Source organism: Colias croceus, chromosome 14 (assembly GCF_905220415.1).
Source record: "Colias croceus chromosome 14, ilColCroc2.1".
Taxonomy (NCBI): Eukaryota; Metazoa; Arthropoda; class Insecta; order Lepidoptera; family Pieridae; genus Colias; species Colias croceus.
This window is the reverse complement of record NC_059550.1, coordinates 2646175-2664457: the sequence shown is the minus strand read 5'-3', so window position 1 is coordinate 2664457 and position 18283 is coordinate 2646175. Positions and strand designations below refer to the sequence as shown.

Here is an 18283-nt window from a genome sequence, read left to right as displayed (position 1 = left end):
GTCATTATTATTATAAATATGTAATCGTAATTGAAAAAAGTTAAGCAAATGTGCAGTTCTAGCAAAACGAATTATCATGTTATTCTATGTCGTCGTTACTAGGTTACGTTGTTGAATTTTGTTGAACTGTCAAATGTTGCCTATTAAAATGGCTCTACTATAAATGTTATTATTCTATTTAAATAATTGTTCAGTAAATATAAAGGATGTTTGATAACCAAAAATTCGCTAGTAAAAAAATTAGAATACTTATTCATTATTAGGGATCTACCAAAAAAGTGGGAGTTTTATTATAGAGTTAGGTTATTAACCCCTTACCGCATGAGTTTTTATTTTTTTCTGGAAAAAATATATTTGATAGTTCTCGACATGTACTATTAAGTTAGTTCAAGCAGTTTTCCGAAATCCGATTACTTTTCGAAATATGATAAAAAACTTATTTTTTCCATATATGGCATATTATGCAGTAAAGGCAACTAAAACCAATTGGACATAAATGGCATAATATGCATTGCAGTAAAGGCATCTGAAACTAATTGCCATATTTGGCATCGCATGCTATAAAGGTAATTTTTAGTCAATCCTCAGTTCGTAAAATAGAAGGTTTAAAAAATAAAAGTCATTATTTAATGAAAATATAAGATAAATTTAATGGGATCTGTTACACTTAGAACTTCACATTTTACACAATACTTAGCAAATTATTATAGCAACTTACAGGCTAACTATCCGTGCCGCAGGGTAGATTCGCTTCGTCTCGTCTCTTCTAGAGTAAGATCCCAGAGCGATAAGACATAACTTATTTTCTAAAAGATGAAACTTTAAGTTCTCAGTAGTGTCTCATGTACTTTGTATACCTGCGTGTTTGTGAAGTTTGCCCAGTGACACCTGGGCAGGTACCAGGTGAGAAAGGTGACTAAAAATAAGAGTTACTTTACTTAAATTTAGATGGCTGATTTTTAGATATATTTTATAGAATATCATTCTCAAATGGTATCGCAAGTATCAGACACTTTTCATGGACCAAAACTTTTGTCAGACGCTTTAAAGCTCCACCAAAAATAAATAAACTTTACTTATTTTTTAATGTCTGATTTTTTAATATGTTATCAACATAACTATTACAAAATTATATTTAATCAGTCAGACAAATTGGAATGACCAAAAATCCACTAAACACAAAAAATATTCAGCCGTGAGTACGAACGCGAGAGCACTATATGAGCATGCGTGTCAGAGGGAAGAATGTAAATATTCCAAAAAGTACTTACTGCTTTCGATAAAATATTTCTGCATCTCTTTTCAAATAAAATGAATTTCAACATTAAGGTAATAATTAATAATTATTAAAATTAAAATAATTTATTGCATATATTCGGTAAATTATTTTTTAGCATAGAACCTCCACCTTTTTGTTTTAGGATGAAAAAGAAAATAGTGTGACAGGCTTAGTGCTTGACAAAGTGGTAAAGTCACGTATCGATAAAAATACAATAATTATAATATCTATCTTTTTCATCCCTAATGCGTTTCAGAGCGAGTGAGACGTCCATAGTAACACAATATACAGATACATACAGTAAGGAAACTTCATACAAAACGTCCGAAATGGCTCACGCGCACAAGCAAGCGTGTTTACGAGTATCCTAAGGGTATTGAGGGGGATCGATAGTAGCGCGTAACACATCCACAGATTTTGAATAACAAAGATACGTAGTATAGAAAACAGTTAAAAGTAATGTCAATTCACATTAAATAAATATCGATTGTTTCAGTTTGTAGCCCTTTCAATAAATATATTTGTACATACCGTATCTGACTACAAGTTAAAAAGAGACTATTTTTAAATTTCTATAGATAATATGGCAGCATGAGTTTTAAATTATGTTGACATATTTTCTCTCAAAATGATAGCTACAAATAGTCACTATTAGCCTATTAGGAGTCCAGTCTGTTTAAAGATCGCATCTATTTTTTACGCAATCTAGAAGAGCACAAAAATCTAAAAAAATGGAAACCTTAAAAAATATTGTTTAAATTTATGTGCATAATTGCGTAAATATTAGGGAAGAAAAAGATAGATATTATAATTATTGTATTTTTATCGATACGTGACTTTACCACTTTGTCAAGCACTAAGCCTGTCACACTATTTTCTTTTTCATCCTAAAACAAAAAGGTGGAGGTTCTATGCTAAAAAATAATTTACCGAATATATGCAATAAATTATTTTAATTTTAATAATTATTAATTATTACCTTAATGTTGAAATTCATTTTATTTGAAAAGAGATGCAGAAATATTTTATCGAAAGCAGTAAGTACTTTTTGGAATATTTACATTCTTCCCTCTGACACGCATGCTCATATAGTGCTCTCGCGTTCGTACTCACGGCTGAATACTTTTTGTGTTTAGTGGATTTTTGGTCATTCCAATTTGTCTGACTGATTAAATATAATTTTGTAATAGTTATGTTGATAACATATTAAAAAATCAGACATTAAAAAATAAGTAAAGTTTATTTATTTTTGGTGGAGCTTTAAAGCGTCTGACAAAAGTTTTGGTCCATGAAAAGTGTCTGATACTTGCGATACCATTTGAGAATGATATTCTATAAAATATATCTAAAAATCAGCCATCTTTTAAGTAAAGTAACTCTTATTTTTAGTCATCTTTCTCACCTGGTACCTTCCCAGGTGTCACTGGGCAAACTTCACAAACACGCAGGTATACAAAGTACATAAGACACTACTGAGAACTTAAAGTTTCATCTTTTAGAAAATAAGTTATGTCTTATCGCTCTGGGATCTTGGACTATTCATTCCGTAAGATGAAACGATTTAAAGCAATTCCTATCTTTATTTAGACAAAGGTGTATGTTACATTTCTCACATTTTATGTAGGATTTACCTGAGCATCCATACATCTTACAGAGTTGGCGTTCCTGTGTGTATGCAGGCAAATGATCTAAACCGTCATTGGCAATTTCGGGTAGAGGTAAGTCTATTCGTCGTTTTCTTTTTCTTTTAGGTTCTTCTGCAGCCGGTCTTCCGCGATTTCGAGTCGGCGTATAAAATGCTTGGTTAGCTCTTGTTAGCGCTTCGGCCAATAGTAATTTATAATCCAGCAATGGCATGTATTGTTCATGCGTTTTACGCCACAAAATCCAACTATTTACACATGTTAGATCGATCATATGGAAAAATATTTTATGGTACCACTTCTTGCTCCTCACTTTTATACGATAATAACCAAGCATGGAATCCAGAAGGTCAACACCTCCCATATAACGATTATATATAAGCACAGCTTTTGGGCAAGGCACATTCGCAAAAACTTTTTTCTTTCGGTTGAACCTTTGAACCTCTCCCTCGGGATATTTTCCAACATAGGTTGATGCCAAGTTGACAACTTTGTTATCCAACCAGGTTACCACGGATATATCCACGTCATCTACCTCTACGACCTTTTCAACGCTGAAGCCTCTACCTTTTTTTGTCATTTGTCCAGCATTTGGAAGATCATGGTTAGGGAGGCGTTTCCGTTTTACAGTACCTAACGGAAGTATACCTTTTTTATGTAATTCAGCCATAAGCTGCAAACTTGTGTACAAATTGTCAAAGAACAATTTATAATTCATGTTTTGTGGAATACTGATAGCTTGATAAGCGCATGGCTACATTACTGCTTACTCCCAAGTCAGTTTGGCCTTCTAAAACAACATTCGACTGTGCACCTGCATAGAGCTCAAAATCATATGTCAGCCCTGACGCACCACTCAAAACAAAAGCCTTATATCCCCATTTGTGTGGTTTTTTAGGGTTGTAGTTTTTTAAAGAAGTCCTTGCTTTTGTTGGTATTACTTGCTCGTCAATTGCCAAGTATTCTTCTCTAGGTAAAAGCAACAATCTCTCGCGAATTTTGTTTATAAGCGGCCTTATTCTTTGCAGCTTGTCATAATTGGGATCATTAATAGGAACAGTGTCCTCATTGTTAGTAAAATGAAGAAACCTCTTTAGTTCTTCAAACCGATTGCAAGTCATTGCATTACTTATAGGTGTGAAGCTAGAACAGCTATTCCAGTAATGACGAGTAGTAGGGAAATGCATGATAGACATATATATTAGTACACCTATAAACTTTTCAAGTTCTTTGCCTGTCATTCCTAATGCTGACCCTCGCGTTTGTTCCGAGTAACGACACATTTCTTGAGTTATATATTCAATCGTGTCTGGAGTGAATAAATATAAGAAGAACTGAAGAGGCGTATCCAAATCTTTAATTTCTTGAGGTATATTTTGATCTCCCAAAAAGGCGCAATCAGTTTCATTATAATTAAGAGATTTGTCTTGCCAGTTTAAACGGACAGGTATATTTTTTCGTTTGGTTTGCGAACGCGATGGACCTGCAGCTAATGGATCAACAGAGGCCTGCTCACTTTCATCTGAAGAATCCTCATCAGAATCAGAGGGGTAAATAATTACGTTTCTTCGTCTCGTAGAATTCCCACTGGGTTCATAGTCTTGATCATCCGGATCATCCCCCGCTAGTTCAACATCATCATCTTCGCTTTCATTTGGTATATCAAGACCGTAGAATCGTATTGGATCCATTTTTCTGAAAAAATATCAAATACGCTTTACTGCATAAATACCCAAATCTGGCCGAATGCAAAAATAGCTACTATTGCATACAATGCCAAATATGGAAAACTAACTTTCATGTTACTGCATAGTATTCCACATTTGTCATGCTAAGGTTTGGCATGATTTTAGCTAAACTATAACTTATACTTACATGTTTTCCGTGTTTTCAGACCTTTGATAGGCCTTCTTAGCACCACGATATGAAGCTCGAACGAAAACGCGACACACGATCACAAAATGAATTTTAAAAACTTGCAAATACCAACGACAAATTTCAACTGCCACCGACAGACTTTGACAGGTTATAGTTTCGTTATGCGGTAGACTAGATGGCAGCACATGTATGTTTATTGAAGCTTATTAGTTGCCCGATCTGTCCTAATATGCCGTTATGGGTAAAATAACGTCATTTTTTATTTCTGAACGTTTGAAAATAAGTATCCACATTTGGGTAGCTATGCGGTAAGGGGTTAATCATTATACTTAAATCTATTGTTACTCTTAACAATATTACGAGAGAATGATGCGTTCATTCTTTTTTAAACTAGAAAAACGTGTTATAAATTGATGATTTTCGTGAAAAAATGTGTTATCAATAATTACTTACCTAGATTCTGTAAGTTCCGTAGGTAATCCGTTTGCTTTTTCCCGCCAAATAGTTAAAGACTAGTCATCTTGTTTGTACTTCACTCACAATTTTATATGTTATTAATTATAACAGCATTTATTCAGCCGTCTCTGCAAACACGACATTTTTGTTTAATAAAAAGTTATTAAAAATATGATTGTTAAATTTATTTTTAATTTAACCCTATTCTGGACAACAAATTAGAAACAGCACGGTTCGAGTGGTCCAAAATCAAAACCTGTTGTCTGTTGAAATGTCGCCAATATTTTTTTCTTTTTCTTCTACAAATATTTGCACCGTTTTTCATAAAAACAACAATATCAATAAAAGCATCTATAACTCGGAGTGCGTCTAGTACCTAGCTTAGAAAGCGAATCCCGCCCATAGAAATATATATTTCGTACTATATTTCCGTGATCCCGCCTGATTATTTTTTTGCAATGCGTACTTCACTGTGTGAGTATAGACAGCGATAGAGAGAGATCGAGAACCCATGCGAGCGGACGCCATTTTCAGATCTTTTCTCTATCTGCTCGGGTTAAATCTATGATTTCTAAGAGAAATCCTTTGCAAAACATAGTTCAACTAAAAAAAGTAACATCTTTCGTAAGGTTTATCTTAGATTCCAAGGAGTAAAATAATAACTCCATGTTAAAGATTTTAAGAAAATGAAAGAAGAGATAATTAATAACGTTACTTGATTATTTACGTATAAGATAAGAAGGATGATACGAAGCACCTATATTTTTTATATTATATATCCAGAATGTAAATTAAACTTATAGAGACCTATATAGAGACACTATCTGGATATGGGTAGGTATAGCTCGAGCAGATAGAGAATATAGATCTGAAGATGGCGACGGGTACTTTATAATATACTTATAATATATGTATATGGTAGGGTTGACAAACTAAGTTCTCTACCATAGTTTTTTTGGTTCATCCATTTGTTTTTAAATTTTGTAACAAAAACTTAACGAAAATAAATATCAATCAAATGTAACGCAAACAATATAGCAATCAAACTCAACAAAAACAACAATATCAATAAAAGCAACTATACCCGGCGCGGCCTAAGATGATCCCTATGACAGTTCGTTTTAGTGATTGCTCGTATGATGGATCGTGTCAATACTTTACTATTTTATAGGCAAAGGCGTGGTTTGCATTCAGCCACGTCGGTAAACATGTTTTTACAAATATTATAAAATGAATTTTTAACGTCTATTAAGTATCTAAACGAAACGGTAAGTAAAACGAAAGTTTTCCAAAACATAAAAATGCACCTTATCATTTTCTCGTAATTTTTAACCCGTTTAACACAGTGTATATTATTTTATCATGAAAATGGAATCCCCCATTTAATTTTTCTAAAAAACTTATATTATCATAGGTTAGTAAATTAACGCGAACGGTAATTAATTAATTAATTATGCTGCGATCTTCTGTTCCATTCAATAGTGAATGAATTATAGCTTAAGCATGGAAAAAATGTGAACTCGTTTCCATTATCGAAATTTGTTTATCGATACTTTCCGCACTAGTCGATAAATGCCAACGATGTAAGTTTTGTAGGACGTAAACGTATAATCAGATTGAAATAATTTCTCGTAAATATTAAGAATTGTTATAATTCCAACGGAATATCATTGTAATGGCATAAAGCTACGTAAAAATTAATAAATGCCATTTTTAGACGCCTCCAATACGTTTCTAATTTAATGGTGACGCCATTACAAGTTTGTCTCTTGAGAATAACTGTCAGTGTCATAGGGATCATCTTAGGCCGCGCCGGGTATAGGTATAACTTAGAAAGCGAATCCCGCCTAATTATTTTTTTGCAACGCGTACTTCACTGTGTGAGTATAGACAGCGATAGAGAGTGAGCGAGAACGAGCGGACGCCATCTTCAGATTCTCTATCTGCTCGATACCTTAAATAGTATTTGTATTCTCTTTAACATTCTTGGGATAAACCCTTGGATAAACCACGGGGATAAACAAACTACAATGTAGGTATGACGTTTTCGTTTCTTGACAGTTACGACAAGTTTCACTTCACTGACGTTTAACTTCTATTTGGAGTGCCGGGTACGTAGGGGTACCTTGTACCTACCTTACTTGTTGACTGTTGTCTACCTGTTGTTGGTAAACGGAGTTTTTTTAACATTTGTTTATTTCCTTATCATTCGATTATCTTTATTATTAGTTTGTTTATATATATTTACATATATATTTAATAACGTTAAAAGTGAAACAGAACTATTGTTAATGTTTAGAAGATAGGACGTATTTTTCTTTTTTACAACAAGGCCACTCAGAGAAACAATATGTTAATTTGAGCACCAGTGCAAAGTCTAATTCGATAGGTAGAGTGTGGGCATATAGGAGTAATAGGCAGCTACCAAATAGACAAGTAAGTAAGTTCTTTAGCCATATTTAGAATATTCTAAATGAAATGAGTTCAATCACAATAATAAAAACCAGTCATTCGTAAACGAGTTCTATGAATATATTAAAACAGAAGTAATAAAAATATTTAAGCACGAAGTTATTTTAAAGTAGGTAGGTACCTAGAGAAATTAATTATATGTTTTTCTCTTTATCTACAGCTACTGCATAAAAATACATTTAGTAAATATGGCTTCAACACTAAGACGAACAGTTTCGCAAGCAATAAATAAAAGAAATATTTATTTTTCCTCCATACTTCAGCAGAGCACAGATTCTAAAATACTTAAATCAGTGTTTAAAAATGTTGAGGATACCAATTACACAGTTAATGAATTTGTGTGGCAAAATTTGGACAGATGGCCAGACAAAACTTTTACAGTAAGTTTATTTTTTTTACCAACTGTAAATGTGTATTTGGGGCTAAGTCTGCAATGTCACAATATACATATACAATTTTTTCTATGACTATTAAAACTTTAATTTAAAGTAAGTACTTATACAATTTTAAGAAAAGGAAAAGACAAATTGTATTTTTATTGTTTTACTTCCTAAAATAATTTTTGACTTCTATATTATGCTTAAAATGAATATACATATTTAATCTATAGTTTTTTCTTATATATTAATATAGATACATTGTTTTTGTATAAAGTGACGAGCAGACAGAGTGACATTCAATTAGAAATATAATTGCTTGTGTGTCTTTTTTCCGATAGTTTTGAAATATTAAACATGATTTTAGGTATGTGCCACAACTGGACATGGATACACTTATGCACAAACATACCGCATGTCTATAACATTTGCAGCATCTCTGCGAACAAAATTAAAGCTAAAGAATGATGATACAGTTGCTATCATATTGCCAAATGTTCCAGAATACCCTTGTATAACATTGGGTATTCTGGAAGCTGGATGTGTGATCAGTATGATGAATCCGGCATATAATGCTCGTGAGTTTGACCTTATTACACTAATTCATATGCTAAGACACCTAATATATTACTTGTACCAAAGTGTGGTAGATTGCATGCTGTTGAAATTTTTACTATTGCGAACAGCTTCCTAAATTATTTTTTACCGGAATCTGATGTTTTTTGGAAACATTTGTAGTGTATTAACAAAATACATTATGTATCTACATTCAGGGAATTTCTACAAATTTGTTGTTGCCAATCCAGTTTCTTGAACCGAGGTACAAAATGTTTACCGTTTGATAAAAATAATAAACATTACAAGTGATAAGTAACTGCGTTAAAAACAACCGACTTCAAACTTGCACTTGCAAAATTTACAAATACCTACAGACAAAAATGCTCATAAAATAAAAACTAGTTACTGGGCCTATCCGAATAAAATTTTTATGGGACCAATTCGACACCATCCCGCATCGAACAAAAGAATCACGTAAATCGGTTCAGAAACCTCGGAGTAATCGGTGTACATACATAAAAAAAAAAAAAAAAATATATACCGGCCGAATTGATAACCTCCTCCTTTTTTTTGAAGTCGGTTAATTAATTGATTGATGGTTCAATTGACAATTGCCACACCTTGAGTGAGATAAAAATCATAAAGACATATAGTAATAACTATACAATATTATAATCTTATCTCACTGAAATAAGCAATTCACTGCGAAATATATGATTATATACCCCTACATATATAATCGACTTATGATTAGCTAAAAAAGCAGCTAAAAATTATGAAGTATATCGACAATCACTGTTAAGAAAAACTTATATCAAATGTGATCTAGCATTTATTAGGTTTGACAGCCTGTAGTATATCAATTACTAATTACTTAGTAATTACGAATAACATAATTAGCATATTATATGAGTTTGATTTCTGGAATGCAATAATAACACTTAGTTTTATTTAATATAATTTTTTTATTCAACAGACGAACTGAAACGACAATTGGAACAAATAAAATGTAAAGCCATTGTAGCCTCGAAAATTTCATACGCGAATATTTCAGAAGCACTAAGTGCAATGAATAAGAATCTACCAGTTATTCTTATTGACCATGATTCGCTTCCTGAAGGAACGATAAAGTTTGCCGAATTTGCTAATGATCTAAATGTGGATATAGATTGTTTAAAGTCAGTTAAAAGGAGTCCCAAAGATGTAGCTATCATGCCTTTTTCAAGTGGCACTACTGGTTTTCCTAAAGCAGTTGTTTGTACACATAAATCTGTTGTGTCCTTCAATAAGGCTATTCTGGATCCTAATATCGTCGCGATAGAAGAGGCATCAGGTAAATATAATAGTTTAAATTTATTTATTTTCCTTGCAAAAAAGTATTACTAAGAAAAAATTCCGAAAAAAAAAATTACATTTCCTGTCAATTTTTTGCAGCAAACTACCAATCAGTGTTGCCAGGAATATTACCGTTTTTCCATATATTTGGTTTCAACGCATTAATGTTGAATTTAATGTGTGTGGGAGTGAAATTGGTGACGCTCAGCTCTTTCAAACCTGAGGTATTTTTGGAAACCATCGTGCGACACAGAGCACAACATATGTATGCTGTACCACCAATGAGTAAGCATTTTCTGTTAACATAAACAATTTTTCTTTTATTTTGTATATACAATATTAAATATACTACTCGCTCTGTGTCTGTCTTTTCGCAATAAACTCAAAAACTATTGCACCAATTGTCATTCTGTTTTCTCCAATATCGAATCTCGTGGAAGGTATCGATTTTGTTATGTTTTAGAAAACGCGCGCAATGATGCGGGTGGAAAGCTAGTTATTTTAAATTCCCATTTACTTTAATAACTAGGTATTATTACAATTTAATTACTTTTTATATTAATTAATAGTTTTTTTATGAGGTTTTTTCCGCTAAGCACACTAAGTACACTATAAGATAATATCTTATAAATAATTCACATTATTTACAAGATATCTTCGCGTGTTCATGATTTGTCAATTTACCATTTTTTGTTTTTATAATTAATTATTATAATAAATTAAATTATTCAAATAAAATATTTAAAGTACATTTGAAATATTTTCAATGCCTGTTTTTTCTTAATTCACTTCTAACATGTGAAAATTGTCGTATTTATTAGAGGAGGCATAGAAACTATGCAGATAAATTATAAAATCAATACAATCATGGGACACTCTTTTGTAAAGTATTGTGTGAACAATGTCACAAACAAAGGAAACCTTTGGTTAGGAAAAATAACAAAAATATTATTTTCAAATGTTGGTTTATCTTATCCTATCAGGACAAATTGTTCATCATCATCTTCAGCTATCATAATTTCAAGTGTTTTTGACTTATATTGTATCAAACAGTGTGACCTTTTTATTTATAAGGTTTTCCTTATTTGTCCGTTTTATATGACCCAGTCTGCAATTGAACTTTAAAGAGAAGTTAATGTTCTGATTAATATAGTCATTGTGGTAACCGTTCTAAGAATTATTCTTAATCTTTTTTTTCGAAGAATTAGGAGTTTCAGTTATAAGCAAGGCCTGATCTTTTCCTTTTTTTCCTTTGATTCGGAAAAAATCATGGTAAATATATTTCTTATTATTTTCTCCCATACTTAGTAGTTTTTATTTAAATCTTTTTTCAGTAATATTCCTAGGTAAGCACTCTGCGGTTACTCCAGCTCACGTTCAATCGTTGAAAACTATTGTTTGTGGTGCGGCGTCTTTGGCTAGAAGCGACGCAGAGGCTCTGCTTAAGAAAAATGTAGGTATGGTGCATGCGGGTAAAATATATGAGTGTTCGTTTGTTACGTTTTTTTTATGGAATTTGTCTTATGTCCGAATATTTGAGTGTTTTAAGTTAAGAGTATTGCTGATATATTCTAATACAAGCATTATCAAAATAGGCGTAATGTCAAAATAATGGTAAAGGCACACATTTTTTTTTGAAATTGTCGATGTTTTTAGTTTTGTTCTGCCATGCGAAAACAGCAAAAGTATATAATATCAACCAAAATGCGTTATGTATCATGATTTTTTTCTAAATAAATAAATCTATTTTTTCAGAGGAACATCAATTTCCGTCAAGGATACGGACTGACTGAGACAAACGGAGGAATTTCGGTAGGTAAGAAGGGAGATAATAACCACGCTGCTGTCGGCCATGTTTTTGGGAGTTGTGAAGTTAAGATCGCCGACTTGCAGACACAGGAAGCTTTGGGTCCTAATGAGGTTTGTTTGTTTTATGTTTCTTTTAAACTACCTGCGCGCCCGCTTGTAAGTTTTTCACATTTTTTAAAGATATTATTTTGTAATCCGATCGGAGAGCAATTCTAACGAATCAAAATTTGACCATAAGAGCACACACATTTTAAGCTATTTCATAGCTTCTATCGCGGGCCTTGAGCGCGGGGACCGAATCGAGAAATTCCGTAACGAAAAAACCTCACGCTCCCCACTCCGACGGGCGGAGGTGTGGCTTGAAGGCATAGCATGCAATAGCTTTACCGCAGCAGTCTCCGAGTGACGTCTTTTTTTTTGTTTAATTAATTCTACCTATAGATATCGCCTAACTTATTAGTTTCTGTTAATGTTGTGTTCATCAGTATTACAATTGTTCGTTCACAATTACAATTGTTGTACATAATAATTTATAAATCCTATTGTAACTGTTTAACGCGAAAGATGCGTATGTAACAACTGTTGATGAACCTTTTTAATAAATAAATAAAAAGAGATATTGTACACTTACGTTATTTCGTACGTGAGCAGGAATTTCTTAAGGCGTTTTCATCAAAAACTATTTTCGTTCAGTAACAAATTCTGAACGAAATAATAATATTGACTGTTTTCAACAGGAGGGTGAAATCTGGGTTCGGGGTCCAATAATGATGCAAGGTTACTATGAAAATGACGCAGCTAATAAGGAAGTTTTCACAGAAGATGGTTGGTTCAAAACTGGTGATATTGGGAAATATGATGATGATAAATACTTGTATATTACTGACCGGCTTAAGGAATTAATAAAGGTATTATTTTTTATAAATGTTTTCCGCAATTTTTAACTTCATTTTTCCTGATAAAACTTAAAATATGTAAGTATTTTATTTGAGTAATAATATTGCAACTATTAATCTTTAAGACAAGGACAGACTTAATTAAACTTAATTGCAATAACAAAAAGAGTCTAATTTACTTACTAGTTTAATTAAGAAGATTTTTTGCGGGATTATAACCTACCACAGCCATGAGCCAGCCTCACTTTGTCAGCTGTACTCATGGTAATCGCTTCATTATACATTAAAAAAAAGCGTTTGCATATAATGCAGATGTTATAGGTACGTCGAACTTTTAGCTCTCCTGATGTTTCTGATGATCTTTTCCTTCAACATTCGGAATAGTTGAGTAGATAATGTGCAGTTAAGTATCTGCATATTATTATTGACCGTTAATATAATTTAAAAACTTCTAATATAGAAAGCTGAAGAGTTTGCTTGAACGCGCTAATCTCAGGAACTACTTATCCGATTTGAAAAATTCTTTCGGTGGTAGATAGCCCATTTATCTAGGAAGGCTATATATATATCATCACACTAAAACCAATAAGAGCGGAGCAATGCTGGTAAAACCGCGAGGCACAGCCAGTAGATAATAAACTCCGAGCTCTTTTAACCGATGTCCTAAACATTCCAAATATCCTTCTACAGTACTAACTACTAATATTAATACGAAATTCCAGGTAAAAGGTTTCCAAGTGCCACCAGCGGAACTAGAAACAATACTCCGAATGCATCCGAAAGTTCTAGATTGTGCAGTCATAGGAATCAAAGACGATATTACAGGAGAAGCGCCAAAAGCCTTCATAGTAACACAGCCGAAACAAACATTGGACCCGAAAGAAATACTCGAATTCGTGAACAAACAAGTCGTAGCATTTAAGAATATAAAAGAAGTGCAATTCATTGATTCGATCCCGAAAAATCCGGCGGGAAAAATATTGAGGAAAGATCTGAAGGCCAAGTATTGCTAGCTAAGGACCACAGATTATATAATATGCAGCTTTTTTATGACAAATTATGAAGATTCGAATAAAGAACAAAAACAGAATTAGAATTAATCGTGTCATCACGTTTTTGTATTGAAATTATTAATGTATTTATGTAAAAACTAAGATACTGATGTATAAGCACGTATTAGTTTGTTATATTTGTATTTCTTTGCATAATTTACGATTAATTTTTATTATTTTTAAACGTAATTATTTAACGTTTATTTAAAAAAATATGTGTAAAACAAAAGCTATCTATTTTTACTTCTGCTGCTGAACGCAACTACATACAAAATTTTGGACTATTTATTATTTTTTAAAATGCATTTACAGACAACACAACGTATTATGACAAAAGACTGAAATAGAAATGTTCTATCCAATTCAAATGCTAATAAACCGTTTCTAAGAGATTGATTAAAAATATGGATTATATAACAAATCAATAATATTAACTCGATATTGACTTTTAAGGAACATTTGAATTATTATTTGTTCCTTTTTTCACGTTCAATAATATAAAAGGGAAAGAGATCCTTTGAGTTTGGACTTTTAATAAATATTTTTGTATTAATTCAAGGAGGTTACGGGAACGAATTGTTAAATTCACTAATTTATATGTATTAAAAAAAACTTTTAGAATACTCTATCACTGCTGATTCATACTTAATAACATATAGTATTTTTCTGTATAATATTTTTCAAAAATACACAAAATATATTTTACAAAAAATTGTTACAAAATTTACTAACATTATAAAGATAATTGATTAGATGAACTCATTTAGGTGTCCATCTTTAATCAACATTTTTATGATACAAAATATCTATTTACACTGAAGAATGTATTTGCACATAATATAAAAGTTATTAAGCTACTATTATAAGCTAGAAATATATTTTTTATTGGTTGAGGTATATTTGCATTTGTTATTAATTTTTTTACATTTGCTTTAGTTTTACAAAGTGCCTTAAAAGTATACTAGTCTATAATAATTATTCTTTAAAATTAGGGTTAAGCCTGATGTTATTTTGAATACATTATAGCTTTAAGCATATTTTTAAATACCTTAAATGAGGGGGCTAAAAGCAAAAGCGCCACTGTCCAAGATTTTTTTTTTGCCTATTATAGTAAAAGCTGTTTTACGTTTAAAGAGACTTAAAATTATCAAATAACTGATTTATCTGAGATCATAGATCATTTTAGTATCTATATAAAACACTCAAACCATGCAAACAAGCGCATTGACACAGAAAATTTAAAATTTATGACAGGACAGTATTAGTTTTGCATCTCAGCGTTGGACAGTGTAAGATTTGCATCCAAACACTTGGACAGTGACGCTTTTGCACCTTACATATTTTAAGTAAATGTATGGTACAGCTAGCAAAAAAGGAAACCAAATAAAACTATTTTGTACATATTTATGAAAAATATATATTTTTGTACAGGTATCAAGGACAAGGAATTTTTTGAATCATTTCGTCTGATCATCTATTTTTAGAACAAATTTGTGTTAAACTCTCACATCTGTTTCTTGTAATGCTGCATCACAAATCTCTTCTTCATACTCTGGAGTGTCATTTTCACCAGTAGCTCGGCTCAGAACTTCCCTGTAATAATTAAGATCATCTCGGCTCTCCCATTCATCACCGAAATGTTTTTGCAGTAGTTTCTTTACATCTTCCAATTTTGCCCTGTTTAATACTACTTTTTTTATATTAATGCGGTTCGGATTAAAACCAGTCAATGTTTTGTTTTTTTTTCATTATATTTTTACTCAGCCCCGCGTCAGCATTGTAATGAACTTCCCCTCTTACTAAAATACGATTTGGCTTTCTTTTTAAATAAAATCGTTTTGTTTGCTGGAATTGGAAATGCCAGTTCCCAGGTGTTCGAACTACTTTTTCTAACTCCGATTTCCAGTCATATACGTCATCAAAACGTTTAACTGTACCATACTTCTCAAATACTTCAATGTACTGATCGGGAGTTAGAATGATCTCCATATTCTTGATTTCTTTTTCAATCAAACCAAATACCCGGTCCGGTGGCAGAAAAGAATGGCCAGGAACAGGGAATACCAATTCTACTGAGGTGATATGTTGTGGTGCACAACGATTCAACCAGTTAGAGCACATTCCAACCATTGTGGTATTTTTGTTTTGAGCTCCACATCCATCGGCTACTAGTCTTACAGTGGTTATATTTTCATTGAACGATGTGTTTTGGAGACAGTCGAAAAAGGCTGATGCAATTTCATTGCTGCCTTTACGATGTTCGTCTTCTGTCCAAGTGTACAGTGTTACATTTTCTCGCTTCAATGTATTTTCCGGAACAGTCCTGACAACGGCAAAGTTGTATATATATAGTTGTCGGCTATAATAAGCGGCCTGGTCAGATACTTTAGGTAGTACTTGGTTTTTTTGGCAGTCGAATGAAAGTACCATTAAATCGTCTCTTTTTTCCTTCAAGAGTCTGTAAAATGCTCGTGCTTTCAATTTATGGACCCGCATTTCAGCCATTAACAATGCTTTCTCAGAAGTCCTCGTACATGATTTAATTTTTTCTGTAAGCTCACTGCACTTTGAACAGGTATCGGTTCGAGGGCTGCCAAATCCTAAATTGTAACACCTTGTGAAAACAGATCTGAAATAGCATTCTAGAACTTTCATACCCTCTTCGCATTGTTGACAGTATAGTTTCCACACAATACTTTCTGATGACTGTTGACCTGCAATAGTGGGATTCGATGCATTGAAATTTCTCGATAAACGCTTTGACTGCTATAAGCTTATTTCTATTTTTAGCAGAGGTATGATCGCCTCCTCTCCTTTCTTGAACTACTGACCCAGTAGCTGTAAATGTTTGGGAAACTTTTCTAATTCTGTGTGCTGATATGTTCAAGATCCCCAAGAAAGTTTTTTGACACACTAGAAGTAGTTTCGTATCTCCTCTCCTCCGAACATAAAGTTTAGTTGTATGTTCTGTAGGTTTGCGTACACCCACTCTCGGACGCCGTCTTTTGATTTTTGTAACTTTACAATGTTTTAGTATAAAAGCGTCTTGATCTTTTTTGTTCTTTGTTTTATAAAATTCACCATGAAAACTTTGTATATCCAGCATTGTTTTTTTTTGCATTTAAAATGCTTATTATCTTGGCCATGATTACATGAAGGTAAACCAGGCGGTGTCTTAGCCGAATATCTGCAATACCAAAAGATCACATTTAAAACAAACCAGACTAATAAACCAAAAGGCCCTGCCAAAAGTCATAAAAAAAGATGCAGGATAGCGGGTGAAACCAGGAACCTATCTTACAAAAACAAAAACAAATTAATTGTATTGAAAACATGCATTGAAATCAGAGCACATTCGCTTTTGCTCTTTTCCACGTCTCCGGAGCCCTGATTCTTTTCCTCGCCTTATCGGGAGGTACTTCTGCGACGTTTTCTTCCATATTTTGTTTATTTAACACACAAATAACTCTTAAAATGGATAACAAAACACACACGACTTGACTAGCAACAATCATCCGACGCCATGCGACGCCATAAGCCATTACAAAAGTGTCATGGCTGACAGTTCTGCGACTGCTGTGATTGGTCAATTTGGACAGTGGCGTATTTGCAATTAAACTGTTGAGGACAGTATCGTTTTAGCTTCTCAACCGACTTTTTGAACTCGATTTTCGATGGGACAGTGCTTAAATTGCATTCAAACGAGCTGAACCATCCGACAGGTTATAAAAAACACCGCCAGATGGCATTATTAGTTAAGTTTGAGAAAAAATGGACAGTGGCGCTTTTGCTTTTAGCCCCCTCAAATATATCGAAGATAAATTTATGATTATAATATTTAAATATCTAATAAATCGGAATATAATAGTAGATGCGTATAAAAATACGATTATTGGAGTATTGGCATAAATAATAATGGTTTATAAGATTTAAGAATCTCTGCTGTTGTAAACATATTTTCGTATATTTGCTTTAATTGTATTTTGCATAATTTTTAAATATTTTAATATTTAAAATGAGCTATTGTTCTATTTTAATTGGCAATAGTGTAAAAATGCATCTTCTTTTTCCTTGATTTTATTCTTAACGCTTGTTAAAAAAAATGATTATCTCTTTATATGGAGTTAAATAAAACATATCATATAATACGTAGTTTATTAGTGTTTTTTATTGGTGCTTGTTTAATCCATATAATGGATCTTTATAAATATGATTATTGATTATTGTTATTATGTTATGCCTGCCTTTTATTAAAAAGATAATTATAATAATTATGTGTTTAATTTTTTGAAAGACTCACATTTTGAATCTAGTTTTACTAAAAAAAAATCGCTCTGGATTATATTTTCGTATCGTATATAAAAAAAAATTGCAAAGAAGTTAAAATTTAAAGTGGATGCTTTTATTTCGTGGTAATTTCAAAGCCATTAAAAGCTATACCAGAATGATTTTGAATGAAAAGGTAAACAATAGGTAATATATAAGTATATGACTGCTGTAATTATTATCAAACCTGTAGTCCTGTATA

General features: G+C 32.3%; 2 protein-coding genes across 3 annotated transcripts; one reads left to right on the top strand and one right to left on the bottom strand.

Moving 5' to 3' along the window:
* Positions 1 to 3629: 3629 nt before the first annotated feature.
* On the bottom strand, positions 3630 to 4613 carry LOC123697553 (piggyBac transposable element-derived protein 4-like). Its single transcript, XM_045644097.1, has one exon. It carries the CDS (start codon positions 4611 to 4613, stop codon positions 3630 to 3632), a length of 984 nt encoding a protein of 327 aa, XP_045500053.1.
* A 2797-nt stretch (positions 4614 to 7410) lies between these two features.
* Positions 7411 to 15186, top strand: LOC123697230 (4-coumarate--CoA ligase 1-like). 2 transcript variants are annotated; one of them, XM_045643668.1, is made up of 9 exons: positions 7411 to 7692; positions 7889 to 8108; positions 8473 to 8683; positions 9640 to 9996; positions 10098 to 10283; positions 11333 to 11451; positions 11754 to 11918; positions 12545 to 12715; positions 13426 to 15186. In XM_045643668.1, the coding sequence occupies exons 2-9, from the start codon at positions 7917 to 7919 to the stop codon at positions 13714 to 13716; spliced, it is 1692 nt and encodes a 563-aa protein (XP_045499624.1). In that variant the 5' UTR covers positions 7411 to 7692; positions 7889 to 7916; the 3' UTR covers positions 13717 to 15186. The 2 variants fall into 2 exon arrangements, with proteins under 2 accessions (XP_045499624.1, XP_045499625.1); XM_045643669.1 differs by having other exon boundaries at positions 7411 to 7696.
* Positions 15187 to 18283: the final 3097 nt, after the last annotated feature.

Coding starts and splice junctions, on each gene's coding strand:
- LOC123697230 (XM_045643668.1), top strand. CDS start 7,917: ATGGCTTCAACACTAAGACGAACAGTTTCGCAAGCAATAAATAAAAGA. Junction 8,109..8,472: donor GGCCAGACAAAACTTTTACA/GTAAGTTTATTT, acceptor ACATGATTTTAG/GTATGTGCCACAACTGGACA. Junction 8,684..9,639: donor GAATCCGGCATATAATGCTC/GTGAGTTTGACC, acceptor TTTATTCAACAG/ACGAACTGAAACGACAATTG.
- LOC123697553 (XM_045644097.1), bottom strand. CDS start 4,613: ATGGATCCAATACGATTCTACGGTCTTGATATACCAAATGAAAGCGAA.